The following is a 13,265-nucleotide window of genomic DNA, read 5'->3' as shown; positions in this document are numbered from 1 at the left end:
TTCATCATGGATCTCAGTGCACCTTCTGGTTATGAGTCTTACTCTAACCGGCTCGACCCTCACGATGAATTCGACAATGAATATGTTGAAAAGAGTCCTCGTCCTGTTTCTGATACACAGAGACTTCTGAAGCAGCGCCGTGCGCCGCAGACCAAGGGCGCGAGTATCTATGACACCACCAGGCTGGCCCTGCGTGTTCTCATTCTTCTGATTGATCTCAGCATTCTGAGCCTGCTCATCCATGGAGTTACGGTCTGGAAGACAACGCATAACTCTGTGGATAGGAATGAGGATGGCTGGGTTAGAACCCGTTGGGCTTCGATCAAGATGCTCTCGACGTGGTTGATGCTAGCTATCGCGGCCTTTGCATCCTTTATTCAGATTGTGGCTTTAGCGACGCGTCTCAGCTTTGTAAGTTCTTGGTTAAGTGATACTTGCTCGAAGCTGGTCTAACAAGAAGATAGTTTCGCTCTATGCGCGACGGTTTGATCCATACCAGCACCCTCCTCGCAAGCTCTGGTGTTGTCATCGCAGGTTGGATCGCCGCAACTGTTTACTTCATCGTCGATAAGGAAGTCCTTCAAAATAACCACTGGGACCTCTGGTCTTGGTCATGCCGGAACAGCTCACGACAGAGCTATATTCCCTGGGCTGGCCTATGTACGGAGCTGGTAAGTTAAGCATCGAATCAGTCCATACTTCACGTATGTTAATTATTGCCTTATAGTCTTATACCTTTATTGCCGGCCTTGTTGTTATAGTATTGGAGATTATTAGCTTGGTTCTGTTCATTATTGCATTACGAGGGATCAACATCCTGGGAAAGTATAACAGAGCTAACTTGGGTTAGTTCTATAGTCGGCTGTTCTCAGGAATAGTAGCTATGATATGTTTACGCGCGGCGTTGAGTCTGGTACGTGACGCCTCGGTAATATTGAGTAGTACATCAGCCGTGGGTGGGATGTTGGTAGGCATGGAAGCGTCATGGGACTATAATATAAACACCATTAAAAGTTCCTTATATTCTACATCAGTTGTTTCTGTCATCATTAAGCTTCCTTGAGTACATGTCATTTGGTGTTCTACTCTTTAAACCAACAGTTATCTACTGTTGGGGTTGCTTGAAAGGGGGGTTAGGTAAGCTGAGCTGCCTGTTGATTTCGCCAGTACCTTACTCATGGCTATGGAGAGTCTTCTCCTTCCTTACGTAGGCTATACTCAGTACCTAAATCTATCCTAAGATATCCTAAAGTTATCATAAGGCTTACTATAAGCTCCTGAAGATTTAAGATAGGCTTGTTAAAGTTTAAAGGACTGTAGGCCTAAATCAAGCTGGCTTTCTGTAATGAATCTTTTTTTTTCTTTTAAGAAAATAGATGTGTTTACCTCTTCTAAGTTGGTAGCGTCAGATCTATTGTATTATCAACAGCAGGGGCACGTCATTTCCGCTTATTCGATATGAGATCCCCTAGCACCGAATCATTCTAGGGAGCCACCATTCACATCCAGCCCTGATGATAATGTCACTTGTCCTCCACATCCCTCAAGACCCAGGTAGATGCCCTCCATGTACTCCGTAAATAATGCCGCTAATAGCTTCTTTGGGTGAACTTGGACTGTAGTATGTTTTGTGCGAGGTTGTACTCTTTCTTTCCGATTCCATCGTCTCCCCTTTCAACACTTACTCGGAAGTTTACTCCATCATCCCCATCCGACACCCCCTCGTTTCATCTCTGCCGCTTGCCAACTTCACCCTATTCTGATACCAGAAGGCTGGGGCCTTTTCGGAATGTGGCAAGGCTTCGTCATGCTGCTTAGTCGGTGTGCTCTTATCCCAGTCCGTATTACCTATCATGATCGTGGTGTCAAGGCTGGTATGTAACACTTCGGGACTGCCAAGAACCCTATTGAAAGCGAGTACGATGCCTATATCGACAAGCCTGTGGGCCAGTCTCAAGGGCAAGGTGATAAGCCTAGTTCACTTCGAAGATGGATGGTCCCAATATCGATATGCCTTCATCCTTTCATACCCATGTCAACATTATAAATCTTCATTGGTCCACCATCATGCACATCCATGAGTCGCCAGAACCCCGACTCAGCGGACTTTCGCTGGATGTCCGTCGACCGTTGCATCGTCGTCGCAAGCCTCTCTGTATCCTTCGACATGGAGTCGTCGCTTTCACTAAGTCTCTTGGCGATAGTGGGGTGCGAGGCCGTTTTATCCACGGGAGATTGGCATTCCAGAGTCGGAAGCCGCGGCACTCGCTAAGGATATGGAGTGCGTGGCCTCGCTACGGAGTAGATCTCATAGGTTGGACCCTTGAATCCAGGGTCTTGAATCGTTAGCGTTGAAGTTTAAACTACCTGGAAGAGAGACCCTAGCTGCCTAGGTCCCGAGTTGATTGCCGAGATCCTTGAAGAGTGAAAGATACACCCTGAGAGCTAACTATGGGGTGATTAAGGCGGTCAGTGATACAGAGTAAGTGGTGTGAAGATATCTGTATCGAGCACGCTCCACCGACAGTTGTACAAGGTTAATGCTAGGTATGTCATGGCTCTAATCAGCACAACGATAACCCCTTCTCTCTCAATCACAGTACTCTCAGTTGCAACCAGCACTCTTCTCCAAACAAGTCATGCCCTGTACATATCAAGCCTTGTTCTTACCAAAGTTGTCGGCAGCATCATTCGCCTCCATGATAGCCTGCCTCGCACCAGCCCACGGTTTCCTCCCCCGCCCAGTGTCAAACAATCTCAAAACATGAGCTGACAGAATCCCAGTCATCAGCTTATTATACAATTCTCTATCCTTCCACCAAAGCTTCCAGCACCTCGCGTTAGTCCAATTTCCCAAATGATCATAAAGACCTGTCCCTGCGACATCATTCAACCACTTGTCAAATTCCCTGTGGCCAATGACACCAGTGAACTTGACATCACCGCCCTTGCTCAACTTGACGATATTGTCAATAAAGGCGTCGGCGTCTTTGTTCATCTCTGCGGGAGAGGGCATTGGATACTTATCTCCCCAGAGCTGAGCTAGTGCCATGGTCATCAAGTCGTAGAGCTGCCAGGCTGGTCGCTTCGCCAGTGTTGTTCCCAGGAAAGCTAACTGGTGAGGACACTGGATTGACATGAAGCCTCGGTATAGGCGAGCGACACGTCTGTCAGCTGTGTAGTGAGGCTGAAGCTTGGCAAATGAGCTGGGCGATAGATCTACGTTGTAGGGGTCGTAGTCTTTGGGGATGAATGAAGCCAAGTCAGGCGATAGCCCAGTGCAAAAGAGTATCAGATCAATGTCGGTGGCTTCACTGCCGTCAACGAACTTGACCGACTTGGGGCCATTGATCTCTGCAATGCCCGGAGCACTTCGTAGTCTGCTTTACGTCAGTGTGAAAGTAAGATGATAAATGCTGGTGACGAACCTTCCGCTCAAGAAATAACCAGCCAAGTCATCGCTGACAGTCGGTATCATGTGTTTCGGCCCAGGCATCTTGCGCCCATCTGTAAAAGCGGGATGCGACGACAGGCCTGGAAAGTTGTCTTGTTGAATCTTCTTCAACTCGCTGAAGAAGATGATGGACATGAGCCACGCATTCACTTCTTGAAGAAAGAAGATCAATTGAAGCAAGCGAAATGAGAGCGTAAACTCCAAGACCTTGTTGTCCTTGGTGATGCGAGGTAAAATGAGAACCTTTTGTCGATGCGACACGATGAGTTTATTCGCGCCCACTCTGTGAAAGCCAGAAATGGAATCTGCAGCTGTGCTTCCAAGACCAACGACGAGAACATTCTTCCCCTTGTACTTGGCCGGGTTCTTGAAGGCTTGGGAATGGAGTACTTCACCCTTGAAACCCTCAATGCCTTTGACGTGGGGAATCGATGGCTTGCTGAATGATCCCGTGGCGAGGATCAATCGTTCAAATGTGTCTTCTTGGATGCCAGCATCGGGTTTGCTGCTGGAGCGATATGAAATGCGCCACATCTTGGAGGTTTCATCGCGCGAAACACCGACGACTTTTGTGCCGAATTTGATGTGATGGATGAGCTTGAACTCTTTGGCGTATGATTGGAAGTACCCTTCAATCTGCTCGCCGGTTGGATACATGGGATATGCTGTAAAATGTCAGCAATGGAGCCGCAAGTGAGTGATAAGAGTGACTTACATTCTGGCATGGGGAAGTCGGTCATGACGCCCTGTAACTGTCAGTCAGTACCTCTAAGAGTCAATTGCGGGGAGGAATGTACCGTGAGCTTTGATGTGTTGGTAATTGTCCCAGGTAATACACAAGTCTGTGTAGTATCAGACGTGATATGCCACAAACCGCCAACATACTCATTCCGCTCAAAAGTGGTAACTTCAAAGCCCTCTTCAACAAAGTTCTTAGTCGCGATCAAACCCAATGGACCAGCACCCACGATCGCGACCCTCTTTCGCAAGCCATCAGAGCCAAGGTTCATCATTGTGCAGTTGGCCTGGAGTATCGCTTGCAAGAAGAAATTGATCAATACGACCAAGGGGGGGTTCTTTAGGCTGGCATACAACATTACAATATTCTATATATACAACAGCACTTCGGGATGCGAATTTGCCAGTTCGTCCGCACAGGGAGCAACTCTCAGTGAGAAACCACCGAGAATGGCGCTATAGGGCACAAGAAATGGCTTGGCTGCGTCACCGTGCGCCTGGAAGTCGCTCTTCTCAGGTCATTTCGGGGATCGGACATCGATTTGGCCGCTATTCTGTTGGGGAGCACATAATCCGCCAATCCCAATGATCCTGCAGATTGGCCTCAAAATCCCGTAATCCCGCAATCCTACTCCTGTCGTCCCGCCGAAGTCGCCGTCTGCATGTCGGGAAGACGTTAGATCGGCTGCATTTACAGCAGGTATTGTCCACAGTCAGTGAATGAGCCACTGAGTCGCTTCTACCATAGCGCTGTTGCCCCATGCCATGGTAACTTCAGCGTATCAGACCACTATGATATACGCTGGAGAACACTGCACAGGGCCTAGAGGGCAGTCATTCAGTTCAAATTCAGTGAGACCACCATTGAGCGTACCTCGTGAGGGATATTTACAGGTTGATGACATTGTCTTCTTCGATTTCAAGCGACATAATCGTACAGAATACGCGCAGTCTCACTAACACTCCCCTTCCGAAACGCAACGCGCGCCGTCCATCTCCCCTTCTGAACCCCCCAAACCTGCTCATTCTGCCACGGCTCAGCGCCACCAGGCCCGGCACTCTTGATGCTAATCCGAACAACCTTTGCTGTCTTCTCATCATAACCCTCCCAGCCTTGCTTAAGAAACTCAGTGACCTCTCCAATATTGTTGGGCTCCTTCATCAATTCCTCAAGGGTGCACATCCAAATGCGACTCTTTGTCTTGCCAATCATGGGCTCGTCTTTTTCCTGCTCGACACCATCCATGACGCGAACGTCGGTGTTGTCAGTTTGGAAGCCAACGGCTCGTAGAGGTGCAGCGCCGATGATTCCGAGGCCCATGACAGAGGATGTGAGTTTGAAGTGGTAGGGTGAGGATGCATTGCTTGGATCAACGGGTTCCACGATGATGTGAATCTTGATCTTGGCTATGCTTATGACTTTGCGGATGGCATATGGGACGCCTTGCTGTACTCATTTGAATGATAATTAGTTAGATTTTGAGGTTTATGCAAGAGTCAATAATAGCTCAGATTGATGCCTGGAGAACTGGGCAGAGATTGTCGATCCAACCTAAGTTTCTTACCAAGGCTTGAATTGGGTCTTGAGAATCGCTCTCTTGGTTGTTCTATATCTCATCAGTATATGCTTATTCTCTGCGTGAAATAGAGTAGTCATAAAGACGAACTTGCATAAACACAGCATCGAAGTTTGGCAGAGCCAAATCCGTCGGTACAGTCATGGTGTCGTCTATTGCAGATTGATGTGGAGGGTTTCGAGATTCATGTTCCACGCCAGATACTAGGCGTATTTTATATAAAGGAGGATCGATCCCAAGACGTAGTTTGCTCCGAGCCTTTGGCAATGGACTTTGAAGCTCGGGGAGATTATACCCCGATTAGCATGTTGACTTGTGGCTTATCTTTAGCTCCCAAAGTGTCTCAAGAATGGGAAAGGTACGGAGTTGAGGGCGACTCATGCTCACTCATATACATCAATAATAGCGACAGTTTATATCTAGTTATATTGTGAAAGTGAAATCTGAAGAATTCGCTAGATCTGTTCCTTGTAGGCTGTAGCCCAGATGTCCAATCCTGGAGAAACCAGTACAGTGACTATTCGATCTTCATGCGATCAACCGCTCCAAATCCTCTGACGGGAGAACATCCCGCTTTGGTAGCCACCACGTTGACATAGCCACTGAACTGCGATGGAAACCCGGTATCATCATCAGCCTCAATAACCTGATCAGGCCTAGGGCTCGTAACGAGGAGTTCCGTATCCTCCCATTGAATAATCCATTCCTGCGGATATTCAAGCCCTGTATCTGGTGATACCCAGACATTGGTTGTCGACGCGGTCAGATTTATAGGAACCACTGAGTCTCGGCCGTTCTGCGAGCTTCTAACCGTAGCAAACATCTTCTGGCCATCCACGCGGTCCTCCCACGTCCAAGCACACATAACCGATATATCCAACCAGTCTGATTCTTCGAAGTGAAGCATAATCCAATCGAAAGAGTCTTGAAGTGAGCCCCATTGCCTATCGTACCATGCAAATGACTTCTCGGGGACGATGTCTACCTCTTCGCCGTTCACCTTGAGTGAGCCTTCGGTGCGTCCTCGAGGAACTGACCACTCCCAGCCAAGTCCACCACCGACTTGATAGGATCCTAGAGCTGCGTTGAGCAAGATGGGAGATGTAAAATAGAAATCGAAGTCAAACTCGACGTTCTCTGCAGAACTGTAAGTGTGAAGACCATGTAACGGGTTCTTATCAATAGCTTCCATTCCATAATCTTCAAAATTGGCCTGGAAATCCCCATCGTGAGTCCAAAACGTGGTGTTTTCCGGAGCAATTCGATCATATTTGTGGAAAATCGTGGGATCGGTCAGATCAAGCACTGATGCTCGGTACACTGGCTTGGAGCCCTCGATATCGGAGGCGTAGCTCATCAGGTGAGAAGCGATGTAGTAGTCATGACCATTGGAGCCATGGATAAATGCGTTGATCCAGAATGAGCCATCAACTTGGGTCCATCCCTTCCGTTGAGAGTCGGAGATGTTGAAGGTGAGAGGATACGAGCCGACCTGGAGGATGTTAGTGAAGGGTCTAAGTGAGCAGTAGAAAGTACTCACTGCGCCGTTGAGGGTGAGGTTTGCATGGTCAGGGGGCAAGAGAGGGCGAGCCGGAGGTGTGACTCCTGTAAGGACAGGCACTGGCGAGATTGCCAAAAGGAATAGGCTCGTCCTCATTGTGAAAGGAATATTGGTTGAGTGGGAGTACGACCGAACTGGGTTGCTTTGGTTGAGGCTATAATATCTCCTGTTATAGAGGAGATGCATACCCTTTTTATACAGTTTATCATAAACTCAGAACTCTAAGATCATGAGGCCGAGACGCAGATGCGGCTCATTTGTCGATCGAGATCTTCAACCCAGGAGCAATGCTTATTCGATCTCTTAGCAAGAAACTGCAATAATTACAAAGGTGGAACAAATAGTTACTAATCGCGAAAGACATCTTAATCCAAGATATGCTCAATATCGAAGTTCATGGTCCCATGTCCAGGCTCGTAATGAGGCGGCTGATCTTGACGTAATCGTCTTGCAGATGAACTGTCAGCATCCAGCGCAGCATATTTCTAGATCAAGTTAACGCATGCAGTGCCAAGCGATGAATTTTGAACATATTTGTAAGCTTTGATCTTGGTTCAGACTTTCAAACCTTTACTGACCGTAAGAATACATTGCTTTATTTCCTTGGTTAGCCATAATGATCAGAATTAGCAACACTACGAATACCACGTTTTAGATCGCACAGAACACCATATTACTCTGTTCAATTACTCCTACTTATGTATATATATATCTCCTTTCCCTCTATTAATTACTCAGAAGACTGCCGTCAACATCAGATGTAAAGCTGGCGGTAGTCTCAGTCCCAACGACAGTCGTACTGCTTGACCACCCGTCACCAGCACAAGTCGATTGTGTCCCTGCACTATGCATCAATGAATCTAGTCCACTGTCATTCTCACTCCCCATCGCCATCTCAGCTAATGAGGCCTGTTTTACAATAGACGATATCTCCGAAAAGTCGAGTGGAGCTTCTGACGTGATCGCAATGAAATCCTTCTCTGAACCTACAAATCCACTCGACGTAATCCAGCTCTTCATTCCAGCGACAGCTAGTGCACCTTCTGCGTTGACAAGTTGCCGTGTGTCTTCGTATATGTTCTTTGTCGCTATCAACACCTCGTTCATAGTGACTTGGACGATGTCATCTATAACATCGCTGCAGATGCAGGCGATCTTTGGACAAACGCTCCTCGATAGTAGGTGCTCTTCCAACGCCGGCTGTCCTTTGCAGTGTATCAACCGCGAGATATCCGCTGAATCATGCAGTTGCACTCCGATGACTTTGATGTTGGGGGCGATGCGCTTGAGATATATGCCTAGGCCAGCTATCAAAGTTCCGCAAGTAACGGGACAAAAGACCGCCTGGACCTGAGAATGGGTCGTCTGCTGTGTTATTTCTTGTCCAATAGTACCACAACCAGAGATGACATACTCATCTCCAGGCTGGGGAATGGCAATTAGATCATGAAGTGACTGTAGCCGGAGGCACTCCTCTTTGGCAGCCTCAGTACTCCGTCCGTGTAACTTAACCGTACTCCCGAGACGCGTTAGCTCCTTGATCTTGGCTTTTGTCGTATCCTCTGGCAAGACTATTATCGATGGCGTTCGAAACTTCTTTGCCGCGTATGATACAGCTAGAGCATCGGCTATGAGATTTTAGTTACGGGCTTGTATACTCTTGAACTTGACTTACACGCAGAAGATGTTATCACGCCTTTCCATCTCTGTTCCTTATCCAAATTGGCCATTCTGTTATGTATCCCCCTCAATCTGTAGGAATATCCGGGTTGCGTGTCTTCCCGCTTAAGCATTATGTTGCATCCAAGATCTTCACTGAGTCCATGCGCATTTGTCAAAGGGGTCGGGCTGACCACATCATGCACCCTTGCTGTCAAGATGAGCTGTAGATACTGTGCCAAATTAGCTTCAGTTCTGGCTAAGAGTTTAATGGCTATCGAGATCCTACATCGGTCCGGTCTGATGAGTGGTTGCAGATCGCTGAGGTGGGAGGCAGGTCAACAAGACTTGATTGCCAGTTGTTGATATCGTCATGTTTCGCTGTGCGGCTCAGAGAACCTTGCTTTTCGAAAGACAAGAGACACGGGTTCGACCTTTGAAACATTTCATCAAACATAAATAGGTACAGCCTCGCAGGATATGGCGCTGGCGTGCTCAAGTATACAGTCCTGCGCAATGGTCTCCGGCGTAGTTCAATGGGGCTTTAGTGTGTATTGAAGCTGTAGGATAGGGACTGCTGGGTACTAATTGCACTTATGGAGAGTCTAAGATGGAGTGTGTTGCTTCTTAGCCTCATATCAGATCTTGAGTCCCGGCGCGCTGCATGACCCTTCTACCTGCCACCTTAAAGTTCTGATTACTACGCAATATCTACCCGATAACTATACGGGGTACGACTACAAGTAGGGTACCTACTCATGGACCCATGGGGGCGGTCCTGGATCAGGGATCCTTAGATGGGGTGCAGGATCCGATGGGGTAACTTTGCCCCGATGATCAGGCTGACTGCATGGCCTTGGCAGATCGTTCTACGTGATCTTTGGCTCTAGCAGATCTGCCACATTCAAGTGGCATACGTCTTACGTTACTTAAACTACTGTGGAGGTTATAGCTATTTCCGAAGTTGATGGAAGTAGTGAATGAGAAACAAATAATCTTCAATGCAGCAATCATAAACTGCAAGCAAGATAGATAGACTTTTTAGTTCTCCTAGCTGGTATAAGTAAAAGGTGGACAAGTACAATAACTTATATATACTAAGTTCTAGATCTAAGTCAGAAAGCTAGTCGGTTACTAACAAGCTTAGACATTAATAAAGCATATAAATATACTGATGAATACTTCTAAGCTGCTGCTAAACTTCCGAGAGAAGTATTTCCCCTTTTAGGTATAATTCTATACATAATATAGATTTCTCTATTGAATTATCTTGTTAAGGTGCAAGAGCTTTCGGTCTCAATATACTTGAGTGGAGATAATACATTAGCCTCAGGGTAGCCATCGAGGTCTGATGTATTTAAAACACCGATGTGAAATAAGTGAATTCTGCGACGAGCTTCGCCGTAGCACATAGATGAACAAAAAGCCATGAATAATTAGATACACTAATACACAGGGAAGGGTAGCCTGTAGATGTTATGAAGAGAGTTTTATCAGTTTTGTTTGTTGATGAAACCTGGAGCAATTGAATGGGGCTGAACATGGGTCACGCGACGATCAACGAACAGTTGAATTGAAGCAAACAGCACAAGGTGCCAAGGACATAAGACAACAAATAACATAAATACCTTGCACCTCAAATTATTGATGTTGACCTATAATTAATATTGCATTGGCAATCGTCCTCAGACGTCGGTGGCTGAAAAAGAACCGACTGAAGATCTGTCAATTTGCATACTCGCGATTTCGGTATCTTGTTTGGGCCCGAGACCACAGAGCAAACATGCGAGAAAACAACGCCTGTTTATTGCAGTCAAACTCGCTCGGCACATTCATTATGTGACGGATTCGAAACTAATGCTACCGAGCAATGTGATGAACTCTAAAGTGCGGGCCAGAGCTAAGACGCCGTTTGTCAGTTGAGGGCACTAAGCTAAACTTGACAGGGCTAGCACTCTGATGATCTGTTAGAGGACGAGACAAACAAACAAGGGTGCTCGCTTTCAGCCCGTCCCGTCTCGGTACCCAACACAGCTAACGTCGGGGAACAATTTTTTTCTTCTCTCCCTCTCTTTTTTCTACATAGAAGAGTAGCATGACCCCATCCGGCCAGCCAGCGACAGGTTCTGCTGTCCCGTGTCTTATGTTGGCTCTGCTGTGCCATTTCTGAACCCCTACGACGTCAGGACTGCATATGTTTCTTGCAGCCAAGCACCTGCCGACGAACGTTATTTTTGATTCGCCATTAACTTTTTTTCTTTTCAAGTCGACACCATCCGTCAAACTAAAATAATTTAGCAAAGGGAGACGAACGACGAAGAAATAACCCCCAAGCTGTTAGGCTTCGGCGCGGCCCGCCGTGTTTATTAGCAACGAAAATGGCTCACTCGATGGACAACAATGAACGCGACTCGAGCTCGACTCGCAGCGGCGGCGCTGGCGTTGGCGCTGGCGGGGGCTCCACTGAATTTCTACAGTCGTCAGCCATGGCGAAGCCCCCTGCACAGACGACGCTCACCGCCTCATCGTCGTCCAACTACGCCTCTAGCGTGTCTAGTGACAGCCAGATTCAGACAGGGGGCCTCCCCGGGACACCTGTTACCCGACGCTCAGGCGGATGGGACCGGCAGACGCTCTCCCCGGCGGCGGCAGCCAGGGAGGACCATGTCGTCAAGACCAACAGCATAGAGGACTCTTCTGATTCTTCGGATGAGTTTGTTGCCAGTTACAAGCCTGTGGAACGGTAGGTGTCAGTGATCTGATCAGTGATGATACGGAGTTGCTGATTGGTGGGTTGGGTCCATTGTTTGCTCCCGTGCTAATGTGTCTCAGTGGGTCACGGTCCAAACGGTTCTTCCAAGCATTCGTCGCCAAATTCACCAAATCCTCTGTTCGTTCGTTTTCCCCCTCCCCTGCTTTCCAAGTAGCATCCGAGAATTAACCAAACGACGACGAACAGGGTACGGTTTGGTGCCGAATAGCCAGGTATGTTGCAATCATCACATATCACAAAGTGATACGGGGGTACGGGTACTCGGATACTAATACGTTTCTGGTCTAGCAAGAACAAGACAGAAATGGTATGATGCCATGTCTCGGTCCTCTTTAACCCGCGGATTTACTGATAAGATTGCGCTTAGTCATCCAACATACCGTTATCATCAATATCTTCAAGGGGCTTCATTTATCACCGATAACGTCAAGGCCGAAGCGGGTGCTTGATGTCGGTACTGGACCCGGAACATGGGCATTGGTAGGTTCCGAAGGGATCACATGATATAATATTTTGCTGACATTGATGCTACAGGAATTTGGTACGACCCAGCCTCCATGGCCTTTCTGTTACTGATGCTAACATTTGACAGCAACGAAATACCCCTCCTGTTCAGTTTTAGGCGTCGACATCGAACCAGTCCGCCCACCATATACAAAATCCAACTGCAGCTTCAAAACATTCGACATCACACACGACTGGGATATTTTCAATGGCGGCAACTTTGACTTTATTCACATCCGACAACTAGGCGATATCGGAGACAAGAAGAAGTTAATTCAATCAGCATTAGACAACCTAAGGCCAGGGGGATGGGTCGAGTTTACAGAATGGATCGCGCTCCTACAATCTCCAAACCACTCATTAAATGGCACATATTTCAAAAAATGGAACGAGTTGATGGAGCAAGGGATGCGGAATTTCGGCACAACGCTGAAATATCCCGAAAAGTTCAAACCGTTGCTGCAAGAAGCTGGCTTTGAGCGCATCATCGAGACGAGACACGGAGCGCCGACGAATGCATGCTACCCCGGGAAGAAGCTACAGCGCATAGGACATTTAATGACTCAGAATTGGCTGTTTATTCTTGAGCCGTTGACCATGCCCGTTTTTACACAGGGCTTGGGTTGGCCGCCGGAGGAGGTCAAGAAGTTCCTGGTGGAGGTGAAGAAGGAGATTGGGAATACGAAATACCATTCATTTATGACATTGTGAGTACAACACTTCTCGTTCTTGTAAGGACTAACTGACAGTCATGCAGAATTACCTTTTGTGCCCAAAAGCCGGCACCCGGATCATCGACGCCATCGAATTCTGCGCCGGCTTCGGTCTCGGCGTCAGTGTCGACTTCTATGTCGGAATCTTCTATGCCACGGTGAGGAAGTACATCGTGCTGGGTTACGGAATATCAAGTCTTTAGACTAGACCCTCTGATGGGACTGAATTGCATATTTCTGGTGTTGTATAGCATTGTCTTTGGCTCGCAGGCTGCGAGAGTTGGTC

General features: G+C 47.5%; 5 protein-coding genes across 5 annotated transcripts; 2 read left to right on the top strand and 3 right to left on the bottom strand.

The window, feature by feature from the left end:
- Positions 1 to 6: 6 nt before the first annotated feature.
- On the top strand, positions 7 to 850 carry J7337_013096 (uncharacterized protein; the record flags this gene model as incomplete). The annotated part of the gene is made up of 3 exons (XM_044830592.1): positions 7 to 411; positions 465 to 671; positions 728 to 850. The coding sequence occupies 3 exons, from the start codon at positions 7 to 9 to the stop codon at positions 848 to 850; spliced, it is 735 nt and encodes a 244-aa protein (XP_044673867.1).
- Positions 851 to 2,653: 1,803 nt separating this feature from the next.
- J7337_013095 (uncharacterized protein) lies at positions 2,654 to 4,467 on the bottom strand (the record flags this gene model as incomplete). Its single annotated transcript, XM_044830591.1, has 4 exons — positions 2,654 to 3,380; positions 3,429 to 4,119; positions 4,170 to 4,200; positions 4,252 to 4,467. The coding sequence occupies 4 exons, from the start codon at positions 4,465 to 4,467 to the stop codon at positions 2,654 to 2,656; spliced, it is 1,665 nt and encodes a 554-aa protein (XP_044673866.1).
- Positions 4,468 to 5,111: 644 nt separating this feature from the next.
- J7337_013094 (uncharacterized protein) lies at positions 5,112 to 5,913 on the bottom strand (the record flags this gene model as incomplete). Its single annotated transcript, XM_044830590.1, has 3 exons — positions 5,112 to 5,639; positions 5,758 to 5,799; positions 5,860 to 5,913. The coding sequence occupies 3 exons, from the start codon at positions 5,911 to 5,913 to the stop codon at positions 5,112 to 5,114; spliced, it is 624 nt and encodes a 207-aa protein (XP_044673865.1).
- Positions 5,914 to 6,286: 373 nt separating this feature from the next.
- On the bottom strand, positions 6,287 to 7,426 carry J7337_013093 (uncharacterized protein; the record flags this gene model as incomplete). Its single annotated transcript, XM_044830589.1, has 2 exons — positions 6,287 to 7,261; positions 7,310 to 7,426. The coding sequence occupies 2 exons, from the start codon at positions 7,424 to 7,426 to the stop codon at positions 6,287 to 6,289; spliced, it is 1,092 nt and encodes a 363-aa protein (XP_044673864.1).
- Positions 7,427 to 11,367: 3,941 nt separating this feature from the next.
- Positions 11,368 to 13,182, top strand: J7337_013092 (uncharacterized protein; the record flags this gene model as incomplete). The annotated part of the gene is made up of 3 exons (XM_044830588.1): positions 11,368 to 11,732; positions 12,434 to 12,926; positions 13,024 to 13,182. 3 exons carry the CDS (start codon positions 11,368 to 11,370, stop codon positions 13,180 to 13,182), a joined length of 1,017 nt encoding a protein of 338 aa, XP_044673863.1.
- Positions 13,183 to 13,265: the final 83 nt, after the last annotated feature.

Source organism: Fusarium musae, chromosome 11, assembly GCF_019915245.1.
Source record: "Fusarium musae strain F31 chromosome 11, whole genome shotgun sequence".
NCBI lineage: Eukaryota > Fungi > Ascomycota > Sordariomycetes > Hypocreales > Nectriaceae > Fusarium > Fusarium musae.
The sequence above is the reverse complement of the archived record's forward strand: the minus strand, read 5'-3'. Positions and strand labels throughout refer to the sequence as shown.